The following is a 17969-nucleotide window of genomic DNA, read 5'->3' as shown; positions in this document are numbered from 1 at the left end:
GTTCAGCCCAGCTACCTTGGAGAAAAGAGGCCTGAGGCTGCAGAAGGATCCCCCCCCCCCCGCCAGGAAGCACTAGGAGGGGAGTTCAAGAGAAGTAAGTGGGGCACAGCTGGTTTCCAGAGGATTCTAGGAGATGAAACCCTACTTTCAAATCTGTCACCATTCAGCACAGAGGGGCACAGGGCAGTCCCAGAGAGAACAGCAGACCTGAGTCGTGACCACATATGTCCAGTGTCTGGCTTCCTTACTGGGCTCCTGGGTGGCTGGGTGAGGCTGTCATTGCTGGTGACCTGTCTCTCCTCCTGACACCAACAGTCCACATCAGCAATAGGGTTACCTTAGTGTCTGAGGGTCTGCACCCCATGATATGGGGAGTTTTCCTTGGAGGAAGATCACAGGTGCTCAGAGGCAGTGTTGAAGGCAGAGCCATGTCACCCAAATTTATGTGTTGAGGCTCTTAGCCCCAGCATCTCAGCCTGTAACCTTGTCTCAAGAGATGTCAGCATGAGGCTGGAGGTTGTCCTAACCCAGCCTGTGTGACATCCTTGTGAAGAGTAGTCCCCAGTGGCACACACATTAAGGGTGTATTAGTTATTTTCCTTACTGCTGTGGCTAAGTACCTAACAAAAGCAACGTAAGGAAGGATGAGTTTATTTTGGGTCACAGTTTGAAAGTTCAGGTCATCATGGCCAGTAAGTTGTGGAGGCTGCTGGTCACCTTGCATCTGTAGTCAGGAAGCAGAGGAAAGATGGATGCTGGTGCCCTTGCTGTCTCCAGCCCAGCATTGATGGCATTGCCCACATTCAAGGTGGCTTTTTTCTTAGTCAAACCCCCACTGGGAACTCCTTTATAAACACACCCAAATGTGTGTCTCCTTGGTGCCTCTAAATCCAGGACTTTTCAGGTTCTAGGAGAGATGTTCTCTTGTAGGCCAGATTTCCAGTGTCCATTTAGACTGAGAGGTTTTCCCAGATCTTCAAGAATGTCCAGATTCCCTCACGTGCTTTCCAAAAGTGGGCATCTCTAGCCACGACAGTAAAACAGTAAAACAGAAAGAACCCTAGGTTCCAGATTCTAAATCCACTTGGAGGCTGGTTTCTTTCACCACTGATAAACTGTTTCATTATTGTAACATATGTGTTACAATACACGTGAAATCATAGTTACAGATGTAACTATAACAATCGTTACAGATGTAACCATAACAATAGTTACAGATGTAACCATTGATACATCTGTGAGCCTGAGGCTATCAAGTTGCAGACATCTAGGTGGGTACACAGGCCTGGCAGGCTCAATGAGGTAAGAACAAATGGGAACTGGTGTTATGGTGGGCTCTGGGATGGTCCCTGGCCAGCAGCTGGTTAGTGAGTAGCCAGGATGACACTGGGTACCTTGGTTTGCTTCCTTCTTCCAACCTAGTGCCTTCACCTTCACACACTGCTTGGCCAGGTGGGGACCCAGGGACCCAAAAGAGCATAAAGTACTTCTGGACACAGACCTTGAAGTCTTGGTTCCAGGCTGAGGGGTGACTTGTGTGCCCTATTCTTGGGTACCCTTCTCCTGTGAGCCACCTGCATCTCTGCCTTCAAACCAGGCTCCTCTCCTAGGCAGGGCCTGGGTCTGGTTCACTGTATTCTGACCTGTCTGTGGGGTTCTTCAGGGGCACTGGAGGCCTCCGCTGTCTGAGGGTGGACCCTGGAGGGAGGGTTGAGGGAGTGTAGGTGAAACTGGGTGGTTAGGGATGCAAGCTCTGGGCTCAACCCTGTGGCCATCACCTCAGAGCATGAAGAAATAGCACCCAATTAATGATTTATGGTCTGTGCCTGAGTGTAAGGGCAGAGTCTATTCCAATTTTTTATTGGATATTTCATGTATTTACATTTCAAATATTATCCCCTTTCCGCTCTCTCCCTTTATCCCCTACTTCTGTGAAGATGCTCCCACTCCCATCCACCTATTTAAGATGCTAAATTTTAAGTCCTAGGAACTTGTGCCGGATCAAAATATCTCTCTCCTCCTGAGTTTCCATGCTTAGTTGAAAAGCTGAGAACTCAGGGCTTTTAGAGGTTGGCCATAGTGCTTGCTGCTAGGATGAGAGGCTGGCAGATGCCACTGCCCCATTTGGCTAGATCATGGAAGGTTCCCAGGTTAGCCCAAATCTAACCCTAAAGTTGAGTAGCCTTCTCAGGCAGGTAGATGGTTCCAGAGGACAGCATATGCTATACTCCTGGTTATTGGGGTAGATGTTTCTGCAAGAACCTCAAAACCTTGGAGGCCACAGTTACAGGTCCTTGGCTTTGAAGTTCAGTGGACTTCTGCTTCTGGGGAAATAATTTCCGCTGTGATAAGTGAGCCATCTGCCTCTGATTGCTACCTACCTGGTTTGGGTAAGAGTTTTCTGAATTCCCAGGTGTTGAAGACCTGGTGTCTAGACTATGCAGTGTTAGGGGCATAGTGGAAACTAGGGTAGGTATGGGATAGTGGGAGGGAGTCAGATCAGGATAGAGTTGTGCCGCTGAGGGGGCTGTGGAGACCCTGGCCTTTTCTTGTCTCTGTCTTTGCTTCCTGGCAGTTTCTTCTTCATGCTCCCCACCATGATTTGCTGCCCAAATACACACAGGTTCACAGTGACCATGGATGGGACCCTCTGAAAACATGAGCCAAAACAGAGGTTTCCTCTTTGTGTACCAATGACATCATTGTCATAGGGACAGAGAGCCAATACCATATGTGTGCCAAGAGCTCTTCAGAGGCTCACTGCCCTTCTATATGCTGTCCCTTGTCAGGCTGGGAGGTGACCTATGAGAACACCATGACCTAACCCTCTTTCAATCACTTAACTGGGTGTTACTCCTATGAAGGGACAGATCATCTTGTACAGGCAAATAGCAAACACCATTATTGTCATATCATGCTTATTGTTCAGGTGTGAGCTTCTTAGAACCAGCTATGCCCCCGTCTTGGCATCAATCATACATGAGTGTAAAACATGGACAGGTCTTCTGGGCTCACAGAGGTCTGGACATCACAAGGCCACACAGCAAGAAGGGATCAAGAGTATCTAGAGGGTGGCTATGTAAGGGCGGGGCAAGGCTTAGAGGAAGGCCACATAGGGTTGCTGGGTCTCAGGGATCCTTTGTGCCCATAGGGGTCTGTGCAGGAGGCAGGTTGGAGGCTTCTAGGGCATGCATGGGCTGAGGGTTGTTGCTCCAGTGGGGGAGTGATGGTGGTAGGGTGGCCCTGCATGCGTTATGAGCTCTGTCCTCTAGGGGGCACTGCAGCTGCACGAGAGCAAGGAGAAAAATAACTTTTAATTAACACTTGGGAGTAGGATCCGGAGCTGGCAAATACCTGCATCTCTTTAGCTTTGCCTGATTGTTCTTGATTAAGCTTCACAAAAATAGCCCGTGTGTGCTGTGTGGCCAACCTACTCTGAAGCAGAGACAGTGTTTCTGGGTACCTGCCTGGCACTACTCTGGATGGTGTCCTGGCCAGGGCCACCAGGAGCCCGAGTATGAACAGAAGTCTGTGGAGCTTGTGCTGTAGAGGAGGTGTGAGCTTGGTGTGGAGAAGTGTCCTATCGTCACGGGACTTCAGACTGCCACCTGCTTGTCCCTCCTTACCCTCCGCATTCCAGGGAGCCAGAGGTCTCTACCTTTCCTCATGGGTTGCACGGAGGCGGGACCAACCCCTGGAATGAACTTCACACCGTTACACATCGTGTGAGCCACCAGCTGCCTGTTTGTAGCAACAGTGCTGGCTGCCTCGGAATGGTTTCTTCTGTGCCCCAGCAGGAAGGCCGCTGTTCTCTCCAAAGCTCATGTACTTCTCACAGATGGCGTGGGGGCTGCCGGGGTGGCTCACACATAACGAAGGAGATGGAGTTCAGTTAGATTGTGTGCGGTGGTCCAGGCCAGACAGGGCTCAGAACCATGGGTGGAACTGGTCCATCTTCAGGAGGGTGAAAGAAATTCCCTTGGAGCTACCAGGGAGGGTGCTTTCTCACTGCGGTCCTCCTCAGGCGCCACTGTAGGGTCTGGGCAGGGGCCTAGGAGGTGCAGGAGCCTCACCTTGGAGTCCGAGCTGCCAGCTTGGGCCCTGCTAAATTTGACCTCAGACAATCTCACAGATAGTCTGAGATGGGATTTATCTACTTGACACAGGAGTGGGGCTTCTTGGCTCTCTGTCTATCTCTGAGCCAAGGCATCTGGGGGTCTCCTGTCCTTTCTGACCAGCACAGCCTTCTCAGTGCTCTTTGGAGTGAGTGATGTGGCATGGCTGGGGCTCATGGTGGGATTGGGAGGCAGGCTGGGTCCTCCCTGCACCATCGGTGTGTGAGGAACACCCTCCTCCCAAGGAGTGCTCCTCAAAGCCGTTCATGCCGCTGTGGTGTGCCATCTCCTCTGCTGGGAAGGAGCCCAAAGTTGCACTCTTGGCTTCCCTCTGGTTCTCATGGCGACCATACCATCCAAAGGCTGCCCCCGAGGGTAGGTGTGGGGGTCCAGAGGTTGGGAGAGTCGTGTGGTTTCTGCACCCTGATATCTGTGCTCCAGCAGTCTGGTATGGGCAGAAGGGTATATCCCTGGGAGCACAGGTAGCCCTAACTTAGCAAAGGGTCTCAGCTCTCTGTATGACAATGCCAGGACCCAAGGCACCAATGCCTGGCTCGGGCATTGTTTCTATTTTATTTTTGTTATTACTTGCCAATTTAACACAAGCTAGAGTTATTTAGGAATAAGAACCTCAGTGGAGAAAACGCCCCCACCATATTACCCATAGGCAAGTCTGTGGGGCCATTTTCTTGGCGTGGGAGGGCTCAGTCCACTTTGGGCAGTGCCACCTCCTGGGGGACCGGTGCTCCCTGGTAAGTGGTGTAAGAAAGCAAACTGAGCAAGCCACGAGAGGCAAGCCAAAAGCAGTATCCCTCCATGGCACTTGACTGGGGCTCCATGCTTCAGCTCCCACCTTGAGTTTATGCCCTTTACGATGCACCGCGGTCAGAGTGTGTCCTGGTGTTTTACCACAGCCATTGAAGTCTAGTTAAGGCAGTGGGTTTGTGTCTGAGTGTGGTGCTGGCTCAGCTGACAAGGCTACTCTGGGTGAGCTCCCTGCCCTCCTGTGGTGGCTGTGGCAAGGCATGGTCTAGACCAGGGGTGGCCCCAGTCTGGGCCTGTCACTAACCTGACAGCTGAGAGTTCCTGCACTGTCACAGAAGGTGGTTGTCACACTGAGCTCTGCTCAGCAAGCCCTCTAGAGGCCTGTCCATCCAGGCCCAGAGCAGAGGATGTCTGTGCCAGGGCTGTCACATGCATGTCAGGGTCAGTGGCTGTTTCCCTAGAGTCTGACTGGCCTTTCTTCATGTCTAGAGGGAGAACAAACAGACTGAACCCAGAGAGAGGCCCCTCCAGCTTTCTCAAGGACTCCCTGGCTGGAACACCAGTGCTTCTCTAGGTTGAGCCAACTGGCCAAACCTTCTCCTGTACCTGTTGCTTGTGGGGAGGGACAGACAGGACTCGCATCAGTCTGCAGGGGACCTGAACCACTCTGGCTGTCAGTCATCTACTGTTTGGCCACTAGATGGCGCTGTGGTCCAAGAGAACAGGATGGGGACAGGCTCTTGAATCTAGGCAACTTCTCTCCTCTCCTTTGTAGCAGCCACTATCGGGGTTCAGTCCTAGCTGCTCCCTGTCGTCTGTGTGCCTGGAATCCCATGTCCTGGCCTTCTGACCTTCTCCATGGCACACCCTAGCCTGTAGCCTGCCATCTCTTCAGGGATGGACTGGACTGTGTGCTCACAGAGTGTTTGGGTCACAGAATTGGTCACATCCATGGAATTGGGAGTCCTGGAGGCAGACGCTGGTATACAGAGGGAGAGATGGCTGAAACCAGGGCCCCACAGAATGCTGGGAGATCCGGAAGTGGTTATTATGTCTGCTGCACACTAAGAGAGCCTAAGGGTCTCACAGGTAGGGACCCTCCCTGCCACATGGCTGTTCCATGGGGATCCAGGAGAAATGGGGGTCACGTGATTTACAGTTCTGTCTCTAGAGTCTTCCCTCCCGGGGTGGGGTGGGATGGCGGGTCTGTTCCTCTGGCCCATGACTGGAGGTCCACAGTGGCCTTTCTATACCATAGGTGGGTAGACATGCTCAGCAAGGACTCTTGACCTCTGATGTCCCAGTGTCCAGTGTTGTAGCCAGTCTTTTCCAGTTTCCCTGTCTGCTAATGGGAACCACAAGGGACTAGCCCCTGTCCACTGAGGACCAAGGTAGAAAGGGACCCTTGCTTCAAGGGCACACATGCCAAGAGCTAAGGTCCAGGTGGGTGTCTCCCAGTCAGGTACCTGATGCAGTCACACAAGCCTCTCCAAATGCTGTGGTAGCCTGATTAGTCGGCTTCCCTAGACTTTACAAAGGCACCAGCAATGTATCAGCTGTCACTTAATCTTGGGACACAGCATACTCCTAACTTCCTAGGGCCTTCTCCACAGGATTCTTTCCCACTAGAAGTGGCTGGCACTTTATGTGTCACCTGTGCCTTGATACTTGCTCCCCATGATCCTCCCAGTTCCTCCCCCACCCCAGCCCTCACGGAGAGAGAGGGAAGTGCCTGAGGATTACAGCTTAGGGCTGGCATCTCTGTGAGAACCTGAGTACTCACTGTGCTGGTGGTGAATTCTGGAGGGTTGTCATTTACGTCTGTCACCGTGATGATGGCCGTGGCCGTGTTCGAGAGACCATAATTAAGGTTTCCTTCCATGTCAGTGGCCTGGACGATGACCGTGTACTGCTGGACTTTCTGGAGGGGACAGACAGTGTGTCAGTCTCAGTTCAGTATATGGGGAATACAGGCTTTCCCAGTGGGTTCGTCCTTGGCACAGGCTGCCTGGGACTCCCCGGAGCTGTGGGAACCTGTGGTTGCCTGGCGGTCAGAAGGAGGCTGTGGCCATGTCTGTTTCTCAGTCACTTTTAGTTAGGGCAGAAAGGGCAGGTCAGGGTTCAGAGGAACCTGCACAGTCTTCAGTGTGACAGAGAAGACAGTCTGTAAGGTGCCAGGGTAAGAGATGCCACTGTTGATGCAGAGCTGAACTGACAGCTAGAACTGGAGTCAGGGGACGAGCGACAAGCTAGCAAACACAAGACACAGCGGTTTGGGCTCACAAGCTCCACAGTGAAGGAGCAGTGAGCACCTGGACGCGGGTGTGGTCTGTGAAAGGCAAGCCAAGGATAGTGATACGTTGTATCAGGTACTGCTGGAGTCATGTGACGCCCCCCCCCACTGCCTGCACCCAGAGAGTCACGTGACCCCTCTGCTTACAGCCTTCACTGAGAGGCAGAGGCACTGGAATCACGTGCCCTTCTTGACCAGGGGGCAGCATGCTGTGGGAGTGACAGCCTCTGACCAGCAGGGGGCAGCTCTGTGGGGACCCTGCCCACTTCCCACTGGCATTGCTGAGGGGCAGGGTGGAAAGGACCATTCTGGAATGTCCTCCAGATGACTTAAATCTCTACTCCTGCTCTCCTGAGAGGCCAGTTCTCATCACATGACTCAGGGAAGTGTGTGTGAGCTCCAGACGTTGGCTCTGAGAGAATCATAAGCAGCACCTGCTTACTGGGGCAGCGCCTGAGAAGAAGCTGGGAGCTCCCAGCCATGGGCTCAGCCTGACCTGGAGAGTGCAGCTAGCTGGATTTCCCTATCCATCGGTCATCCCTCCACCCAACCATGCATCCCTCTGCCTACCAGCATCCCTCTCTCTAACATATATGTTTATATACGAACACATGCGCGTGCATGTGTGCACACGAATGCCTGTTGGAATATGTGTGCGCCTGTGTGCGTATCTATGCATATATTCATAGGTGTGTACATACCTGTAGGTTCACGTGTGTACTGTGCATGCGTGTGTACAGCAGCTCACCACTAGAGGGAGAGCTGGGCTTGCTTCTGGACAGCAGGACCGTGGGAGGGAAGCTAGTCCAGCAAGATGAGAGAAATACTGCAGGAACCTAGAAGCCTGGCTTATCACAGCTGGAGCAGGCCAGCCATGCTTGGAGTCTACCACCCGCCTCTGAGTCCTTGTGGACCCGAGTTTGGCAGCCTCTACCCCTGAATTACCCCTCCATAGAGACAGAAGGAGCTGTGGGGTACAGTTGGCACACTATGTTCGGGCTCATCCCTATTGGCCAACTGCTTTCCTGTGGCACCCCTTCCTTAGCTCCCATTAGGTATAGAGAACAGGGCACGTGCTCCCAGACCTGGCCCCAGTATCAGCAGTGGAGTTCCAGTGGATTCAATAAAAAGTGATCCAACCATTTTCAAGTTAGAGAGCAGGAAGGTAACCAGAACGGCCATCCCTGGGGCCTTCATCTGCATCCCTGCAGCCCAGCATGCAGATTCTGCAGAACACCCATCAATAATGCATCAGTCGGCCTGCCCTAGAAAGTAGCAAAGATTCCACAGCGTGTCCCTGTAGGCAGGCAGAGTCCCTTGCCACCCTGGACTGTTGCCCAGCTAGCTGCACTCTCTAGGTCAGGCTGAGCCATAGCTGGGAGCTCCCAACTTCCCCTGAGGCGCTGCCCCAGTAAACGCTGAGACTGCCTCACCCACAAGACAAACCTCCTACTTATTCTGGGCTCTCTGATCCTAGCAGGCAGTCAGTAGGGGGGATATAAATTGAGGCCGAGAGCCCAGACATTCCCTCAATCCCTTCATCATCCACTGAGGTCAAAGCCATGCTGGCCCTTCAGAGAGGGTCTCGGGACCGTCTCAGGCTCAGGGCTGTTCTGTGCCGGTCAAGGGTTGATACTTTTGGACTTTCCCACTGGCTACTGTTGGACCCCTGCCCCACTGAGAAGTGGAGTAGCTGAGGCTGCTCTTTTGTTGCTCACCATCTAGAGACTGCTCTGTGCTTGAGAGTGAGGTGAGGGGGTTTGCAGGGCCAGCTGTGGGGCAGGGGCGTCCAAGGGCGCTGTGGAAACTGTGAAAAGTTGGACCTAGAGTTGGCAGGCAACCCAGAAACCCCACTCTTGGGTGTGGATCCAAAGGCTAAAAACAGGTGTCTACACGAACGGCACCCACCAGTGCGCACATAGCACCGCCCACAAAGGTCAAGTAGCCCATGGAGAGTACTTGAAACATAGTGTGTCCACATGGTGGAGTATCACCCAGCCTTGAAAAGGAATAGCATTTCGACACCCGCTATGCCCAGACGAACCTCGGAGCCTGATGAAAATGAGCCAGGTCCAGAAAAATCACAAGGATGTCTTTACAAAGGCGATGTGTCTGCATCAGGCGAGCCCACAGATAGAGGCTCCCTATGGGGGTAGATGGGGCACCAGCGCTGTATGGCTTCTCCCCAGGGTGATGAAAGTGCCTGGGACCTAGGCAGATGTAGCCCTGGGTGAGCTGACTGCAGTATGTGGGTGAACCTCACAGCGTGTGCCTCACAGCTTAAGGTGCTGGCACTAGAAGACTGCCCCTGAGAAAGTGCAGCTCTCCTCAGCGGGCTGCATGCATTCCTCCCCCCACACCACTGCTGCCTGTGGAAGCCTTCATAGGCTGCAGACCTTGGCCTTGGGACATCGTGGAAGGGGCTACACAGCACTGTTCTCATGGACCGCTCTGTCTCCTGGGAGCCCAAGGGGCCTCTGTGCTCATTGTCCTCCGTGGTTGCGGGGCTGCTGGGAGACGTGGTTAGAGTTCCCAGGCTTCCACAGGGCCTCATCAGGCTGAATCCAGTCATGGAGCATTCCTGCCTGTCTGTGGGTCGCTCTACTTCTGCATCCGGTGCCAGGATAAGGTGATGCATGTGTGCGCAGACCACTGAGCAGCATTGCCCCACGGTGTGGCAGAGTGCTTTGCCCTGTCCTAATGCTGGGGCTTTCCTTGCCTGGGGTGGAGTGGGGAAAGATATGTGCACCTCACCGGGTGCCCAGGTGGATGAATGCTTGGTGACGAGGACTTGGCCATATGCAGTCAACACTGACAGCAGAGCTCCCAGAAAGGGTGGCTTCCAAGGGCCTGGGTCTTGGGCAAACCTCCACTGACTGTCCTAGTCCCTGAGATTTGGGCTTCCCGAGCATCCTCACTCGAGGATGTGAGTAAAAACCAGGTTCTGGAGCTGGAAAAATGGCTCAGTGGTTCAGAGTGTGTGCTGCTCTTGCAGAGGACCTGAGTTTGATTCTTCCAGGGATTGAACTCATCTGGCCTCTGTGGGCCTGCTCTCTCTGTCTCTGTCTCTCTCTGTCTCTGTCTCTCTCTGTCTCTCTCTGTCTCTGTCTCTCTCTGTCTCTGTCTCTCTCTGTCTCTGTCTCTCTCTGTCTCTGTCTCTCTCTGTCTCTCTCTCTGTCTCTCTCTGTCTCTGTCTCTCTCTGTCTCTGTCTCTCTCTGTCTCTCTATCTCTGTCTCTCTCTGTCTCTGTCTCTCTCTCTGTCTCTGTCTCTCTCTCTGTCTCTGTCTCTCTCTCTATCTCTGTCTCTGCCTCTGTCTGTCTGTCTGTCTCTGTCTCTGTCTGTCTCTGTCTCTGTCTGTCTCTGTCTCTCTGTCTCTGTTTCTCTCTCCCTTGCGCGCGCACACACACACACACACACACACACACACACAAAACCAATAAAAATAAATCTTTAAACTTCAGCTCCCAGCTGCTGAGTCAAAAGATGCATTCCTTGCTCAGACTTCAGCATTGCTTGCTCCAGCCTGGGGTGGTAACTCTCTGCCTCCACTGTCTGGGGGAAGGGTGGTGTGCTACGGAACCACTTGGGGGCTCCTACTGCCTAGACCTGCCACCTGCTCCTGGCACTGCCTTTATGACACACGAGTGGGCTTCCCTCCCATCCCCTTCCAGCAGGCAGCTCTTTCTGCTGCATCAAAAGCAGAGAGAATGCAGCTCTTCTCAGTGGGGTGCACACGGCCCCTCCTCCCCACTGCTGCTGCCGGTGGGGAGCCGGCAGCCTAGCAAGCCTCAGGCTTGGCACAGGGTGGATTCAGCTGCTTCGCTCTGCTCTCAGCCATGTTGTCTACCTCTCTTCTCCATTGAGCACCACCCATGACATAGGAAGGAGGCTAGAGTGGCAGGAATGACCCTGCTCGAAGCAGGGAGAGCTGAGGAGTCCTTCTCAGACCTTTCTGGCCACCCCGCTGGCTCTCAGGCGCTGCCTCCAGGCTGCTGACTCAAACCACAGGCTGCACACTGCCGCCCTTCACTTTCCTCTTCATTCTCCTCCTGAAGCCTGTGAGCCACTCCTGGGGTTCCTGTCTTTCCAAGGTTGACTCTAGGACAGGTCATTCTGAATGGGGACCTCTCTGCTGCCCAGTGTCCCATGCTCTATGTGAGCACTGGGCAGTGTCCATAGACTGCCCATGGGGTGTTAGGAGCAATCGCAGATACCGCAGTGTAGTAGTGTCCCAAGGGGGGCATTGTTCGAGAAGCAGTGCTCCAAGGAAGGAAGCAAGCAGTAAATAAGGGAAAACGGTCACTTCAGATCATGGCAATGTCTGTGCCCATGGACAGAGGGTGGTAGTCATGTGCTGCTAACTGAAGTAAAAACCTCCACTTAATATGCTTGGAGAGGACTGTGGCAGGCAGAGAGAATAGTTCGTACTAAGGTCCTGGGGGAGGTGGGATGTGTGTGTGTGTGTGTGTGTGTGTGTGTGTGTGTGTGTATTCATGTGTGCACACACCTGTGCATGTATGTATGTATGTGCATGTGCATCTGTATTTGTGCATGTGAGCATATGTGTGTATGTGCATGTGGTTGTTTGCGTGTGTGTGTGTGTGTGTGTGCGTGTGTGTGCGTGCGTGTGTGTGTGTGTGTGTGCGCGCGCATGCGCACACACTCCAGGAAGTTTGGGGAGTGCAGTTTTGAGGGTATAGAGTTATCAAAAGACAGGTCTAGTATTAGTCAGAGCAAGATGTAAAACCATGAAAGGATAGAGAAGATGAGCGTGGTCACATGTGTGTGTGTGTGTGTGTGCACAGGAGAAGATGAAGTTGGTCACATGTGTGTGTATACACATGTGTATAAGATGGTCACATGTGTGTGTGTACAGGAGATGAGGGTGGTCACATGTGTGTATGTGTGTGTGCGTGTGCGTGCGCACAGGATGGTCACATATGTGTACAGGATGGTCACATGTGTGTGTGCACAGGAGAAGATGAGTGTGGTCACGTGTGCGTCTGTACAGGAAGCTCGAGGGACCAAAAGGGCAGATGGAGGTGTGAACAGGTGTTACCTGCTGTGTGGTATCTGGGGTGAGACCGGAAGGGTGGGCCTGTCTGAATGCATGGGAAATTGGAAACCACGGAAACTGTGGCCTAGACACTTGTCACCAAAAGGACACCTTCCTTTCTGCTTCAGGTTGGGATCATGGTGCTGCTCTGACACTCTTTCCTTTACTCCTCCTCAGACGCAAACAGTGGTAAACACGCGATGCCCGGTGCAGCTAGCCAGGGGGTGGTGTCAGGGGGACAGAGGTTGTAGACATTTGGGCTCAGGCAGTTCCTGGCCTCCCAGTCCCTCCAGAGAAGAATGCTGAGAGGCGAGAGCCCGCGCTTTAGAAGGATCCAGAGGATTTGTGTACAAAGCCTCCTGGTTAAACACTGGCAAAGTTCAGAGATAACCAATAGACACAGCATCCATCTGTGGCTGCGGCTGTCGTCTCTGGCTGCCTGTCTGAGACCTCAGATCTGAACAAGTGGGGGCTGTGGAGTCTCCACACGGAAGAACGCCCTGCTGCAACAGGTGATGTGGACTCCCTGGGGCTGCTCTGGCCACTCTGCACCCAATATCTGGTGATTGCCACAGGGAAAGTCAAGAAAGGTCTCGGTGTCCGGACCGATGGAGGGACATTGTGGATGGGTACAGGGAGGTGTGTGTATGTATGGCTATGTGCCGGTGCAACTTACAAAGCAGGCACAGGTTGTACTTGGCTTGTGGGCTGTGACTGGGTGATCCTGAGCTAAGCTATGCTCTGCCCTGCTGCTTGTCAGAGCCCAGGAAGACCCTGATCTGGGGACTGAGACCAACCTGTCTGGATCTGTCACCATCCCTTCGTGCTTAGAGGTTAATGAAGGTCACATTGTGGATGTTCCTATCTCTTCCTTGGCATCCATGGTAGTCTCCTTGACCCCATGCCTCTGAAGGCCACTTCTGGTAGTCCTTGAAGGAAGAGGTCTGAGGAGAGGAGGAGAGGCAAGAGCAGAAAGCACGGGGCTCTCCCGAGCAGGCAGTTCAGTGGCTGCAGTGTGGGAGAGCTCTGGGAGTGGAGGCAGGGCACAGCCCCGAGGGTCCTGCAGGGCTCCTGACAGGGGAATGGGTGCTGCTTTATTATTCTAGCATTCCATTCCAGCTTTTCCCTGGGTCTCTGCTGACACCTGCCCCTGGCTCTCCAGGGTTCCTTGTCAGCCTGACCAGAGCAGCATGGGCAAGAGCAGGTTCAGATGCTGCCAGTACCCTTGGCGCTTAGGCCATGTCTTCCCTACTCTGAAAGTCATGTTTCAGGGCCCTTTCAGGCTCTCTGGGCAGGCTGTGGCTGGACCCCAGAACGACGTTAGGAACCAGTGGCAGGGTGCTGGGTCCCTGGGGTTTGGTTGGTTTTGACCTGGTCTGATGCTTTTGTCCTGAGTGGAGCTGGGAAGGTAGCTGAGACAGGCTCTGTGGTTTTGTTTCCATCTTTGGGAAAGGAAGGACAGTGTCCTGCTTTCTCTGGCCTTGTTTTTTTTTGAGTTGCTGCCAAGCGGAGGTTGTAGGGAGGTGTTGTCTGGAAAGCTCTGGAAACACTGTAGAAGAGGCCACTTAAAAATCCCCACGCAGATGTCCTTGCCAACGACACGTCACACGTTTCTGAATGTGTCTGTACATTTTTGGACATGTCTGGATGTCACTGGGGTTTCTGGACACGTCTGAATATTGGTGGATATTTTTGGAAGTGCCTGGATATCTCTGGGTTTGCTGGGGTGGTGTCCCACAGGCAGCCCTGCTCCTGGGGGTGCCTGTATCACCACACACTGCTCTGCCCTTGCTGGGATGTTTTCCTGTGGAGTCAGTGATTAAAAACTCTTGGGTTGGGATGCAGCTTGATGCTGGAGCCCTGGCCTAACCAGCACAGGCCCTGGGGTCAGTTCCTGGTACTGTAAAAAGTCTAAAAATCAAGCAGCCTCTCTGTTTGCCTGGGATGGCCAGAGACGCTCATCAGTTTTTCTACAATGTTCTGCCGAGTTTCCTGTCAGGCCACACCAGCGATTGACACCTTTACCGTGGCAATCTGCCCTGCCTTTCTCTTGTGCTTACTGATGGCCTGACACAGTCATGACGGAGCCAATGTACACACACACACACACACACACACACACACACACACACACACACACACACACACGAGTGTGGCCATGGAGTAACTGCTTGGAGTGTGATTCTCCGTCATGTCCCCAAGCCAGATCCTCTGAAGGGAGACCTCACCCCTGCTTCCTGCAAGGCCACCTCTGGTAGGGTCTTTTGAGAAGAACAAAAGGCACAGAAAAACTCCCAACCTGGCAGCCCAGATGCCAGAGGAAGACCCTGAGAGATGGGGCAGGGACTCGGTGGTCTGTGGCAGCAAGAGCTGTGGAGATGGTCTTGGGGTACACGCACCATATTACTGCCTGCCTTTCTGGCACGCGGCTGACTTATTGCCTGAGTGGTCTAAGGGGGGACCTTAAGTAAGAACAGACCAAAACCCAGAACAATATAAGATCCCATTACAGCTCACTTGGCGGCTTTCCTAGTAGACTAAGCAGCAGTGCTTCTAGTGTGGGACACAGTTATAACCAAGTGTTGTCCTAACCCTTCCTGTGCTTATTCCGTCACATGATCTAGTCTCCCCGTCCTCCCTTTCATGGCTCCTCTCTTCCTCAGGCTCAGACCTCTTCCTCTCCTCCTGACACTGGTGACTGTCTTCCTTGTGTCTGTCTCAGATCTCCTTCTGCTTGATTCTTACTGGACCCCAGTTTGTAGGTCTGGGTGCACCCAAGTCCAGATGACCTTTCCAAGTCCTAACGCCTTATCTCAAGGATGTTTTTCCAAAGGGGTAGTGATGCCCCTGGCCTCCAGATGCTAGATGAGGGTGCATTTTTCAGGGCCACTGTTCAGTGCAGTAGGACACTAAGTGGACTAGAACAGTGACTCCAGGGACCCTGGGGTCTCTCCCTCACTTCTGGCCCAGAGAGCTTCTGCTATCCTGCATCCTGGGTTGGCTCGTCTATTTGGACATATCATGCCTGTCTGTCTCTCTCTGTGCCAACCTGGTGGGTTCTGAGGGCAGTTAGATGACAGCTGGCTCATTGACAGGAGGCTCTAAGGTGGGAGAGACCTTGGATGAAGATTGAACCAGCCTGAGCAGGTTGAGCTGTGATCCTCACTGTAGTTAGCGGGCCCAATGGGCTTTTATTTCTAGCTGAGGAGATAGGCCACACTGCTACTGCACATTCCCAGAGGCTGACCTCTGTCTCTGGGTACCACTTCAGCCCAGTTTGAGATATTCTCTCCTAGCTGCTGGGAACTGGTGGGAGACTTCCCTTCTAACCCAATTCCTACCTGTAATGGTTTGAATGTACTTGGTCCAGGGACTGGCACTATTAGACAATGTGGCCTTGTTGGAGTAGGCGTGTCACTGTGAGTGTGGGCTTTAATACCCTCATCTTAGCTGCCTGGAAGTCAGTCTTCTCCTAGCAGCCTTCAGATGAAGATGCAGAACTCTCCTGCATCATGCCTGCCTGGATGCTGCCATGTTCCCACCTTGATGATAATGGGCTGAACCTCTGAACCCGTGAGCCAGCCCCACTTAAATGCTGTCCTTATAAGAGTTGCCTTGGTCATGGGATCTGTTTACAGAGGCAAAACCCTAATGAAGACACTACCCTTCCCTCCCCTCCACTATGAGGTTGTTGGGAGCCCAGATAATGCCCCATCTGTATGTAGCCTGGGTACCTGCTGAGGCTCCTATAGCTCTGGGAAGTTAAAGGCCCATGGATTCCAGGATCCTTCTTTGGGTCCTCTTGGTGGATATAGCCTGACTGATGGTCCTTGAAACCACTGGCTTGTCCTATGGCTCAGCCTCCCCTGTCACTTAGGAACCTGGTTTCAAGAGCATCATCTGTCCCTCACACCCTGGGATGGCCATCTTCTCTGACTCCAGGGCCCCCGGTCTTCTGGCTAGATATGGCTTTGTCTGTTTTGGGATTTTAGACGTTAGTAGGCATCAGAGCTTCCGGTACTTGGCATATGCCTTAGAATGTGAAAATATCGGGAATTCTGTTCACAGGGAGGTCATCTCAGACCAGTGGCAGGCCTGGGCTCAGGCGGTGGCCATCACCAATCCGGCTTAAGACAAGATGTTTACAGGGTGTCCTTGAGGGATCTTCATGCTCACAAGAGGCCACAAGTAGGGACAGCTATCTTTCCTTAGTATGCTGACTTTTGCCAGCATGTGGTGCCAGTGGACAGCAGATTGAGTGGACAAAGAGCCATGGCTCTGAGGCATAGAGGTGACCAGGCCTGAGGCCTTCTTATCCCTGGACCCTCAAGTTCCCTGTCCAGTCTGTGCCTTAGGAGTTTCATGGTGTCAGCCAAAATGGCCTCTCTGACTTCTGTTGACACCAATGGGGGACAAAGAAAAGGGAAGGAGCCCAGGAGAGTCTGAAGACAAAGGGCAGTCCCTGGTGTGTGTGGGGAACCAAAAGGGTCCTCTCAGCTCCACACAACTTACTCAGTGCCCCTGTGGCTTCAAGGACCATCTGCAGGAACATAGGGGACAGGCTGGCACAAGAGTCTCAGGGAAGGCCACAGCCTGTTTCAGAACATGCCTTTCCCATCATGCTGTGGGATGAAGGCCTGGCTGATACTTCCTTTTGTGGACTGACATCTACCAAAGAGAAGTAGCTTTTGTGATAAGAAAAAAAAGATCAATAGTCGTTACCACAGAAAAGGCTTGTTTTTGCAAAGGTCTGATAGCATGGTGCTGCTGGAACCCTGGGAGCTGCACTCCACGAGGCCTGGGAGGTGAGGGGCCTGTGACTCCATGCACTGCACGCTGGAGTCAGGAGACGTTTGAAAGTGCAGAGGCCAGGCTGACAGCTCTGCGTGGGAGTTACTCTGTGCTGTCTTTCTTCACTCGGGCTCTCTCTCTCTCTCTCTCTCTCTCTCTCTCTCTCTCTCTCTCTCTCTCTGAAACATAGCTCTTTCTATCTGACACAGAGTGTTTAAATAAGAGGAAGGGGCTGGTTTGGCCTTCCCCAGGATTCCTTCCATCCCTGGGATAATTAACCTGGCCCACCATGATGGGGATGCATTTGAGACCGAGGAAGGAGACCAGCTGATGTGGTGAGACCTGAACTGGATGGAGCCCACGACAGTAAAATCAGCCTCATGGTGGTGGTTGTGGGGGAGGGATGGGGGTCAGAGTGGAGGTGTGAGCAGTGTATGGCTGCTGTTAATCACGAAGCGAAGCTCGAAGCTCAGCAATCAACCCCCCTGCTGCCTCCGAGCTCGGTCCCCACCTTCGGAGCAGCCAGGAGTGGTGCTCATCTTCCTATTAGGCCATAAATATTCTAATTAGCAAAGGTTCGTAAGATGAGCGGGATTAGCAGGTGGGGCAGGGACCAGAGAGGCACTCGAGCCCCTCGTACCTCGTCCAAGTCTCTCCTGACATTTAATCACGCAGGAGCTCTCACTTCATATGGCTCTCCTAATTAGACGCATGGCAATCATGCTTGGGAGCTTCCCACTTTCCAAGGGGCGCTCACTGCCTTGAACAGGAAGTGGATGTGGTGGAGAAATGGCCCCCTTAGACCTTCCACATAGTCCGTGGCTTCTTGAGACAGGTAATGCCTTGGCTCTGGCTGGGCCCTGTGTCATCAGTTGAAAGTGCTCCTTTCTCTGGTTTCCAGATGCCAGGGGACAGTTGACTAAATGTGCTGTGAGGTGTCTAGGTGA

The 17969-nt window shown here is 53.1% G+C and overlaps 1 protein-coding gene across 2 annotated transcripts in view; it reads right to left on the bottom strand.

The window, feature by feature from the left end:
• The window catches only part of Cdh4 (cadherin 4), a 478258-nt gene that overhangs the window by 18907 nt on the left and 441382 nt on the right, over nucleotides 1-17969 (bottom strand). For both annotated transcript variants that reach the window (NM_001419540.1, XM_039106754.2), the window contains exon 8: nucleotides 6664-6801. In NM_001419540.1, the coding sequence (NP_001406469.1) occupies nucleotides 6664-6801 (138 nt within the window). The remainder of the gene's footprint in view (nucleotides 1-6663; nucleotides 6802-17969) is intronic.

This window comes from Rattus norvegicus, chromosome 3, assembly GCF_036323735.1.
Source record: "Rattus norvegicus strain BN/NHsdMcwi chromosome 3, GRCr8, whole genome shotgun sequence".
Lineage (NCBI taxonomy): Eukaryota > Metazoa > Chordata > Mammalia > Rodentia > Muridae > Rattus > Rattus norvegicus.
This window is presented reverse-complemented; position numbering and strand designations above follow the sequence as displayed.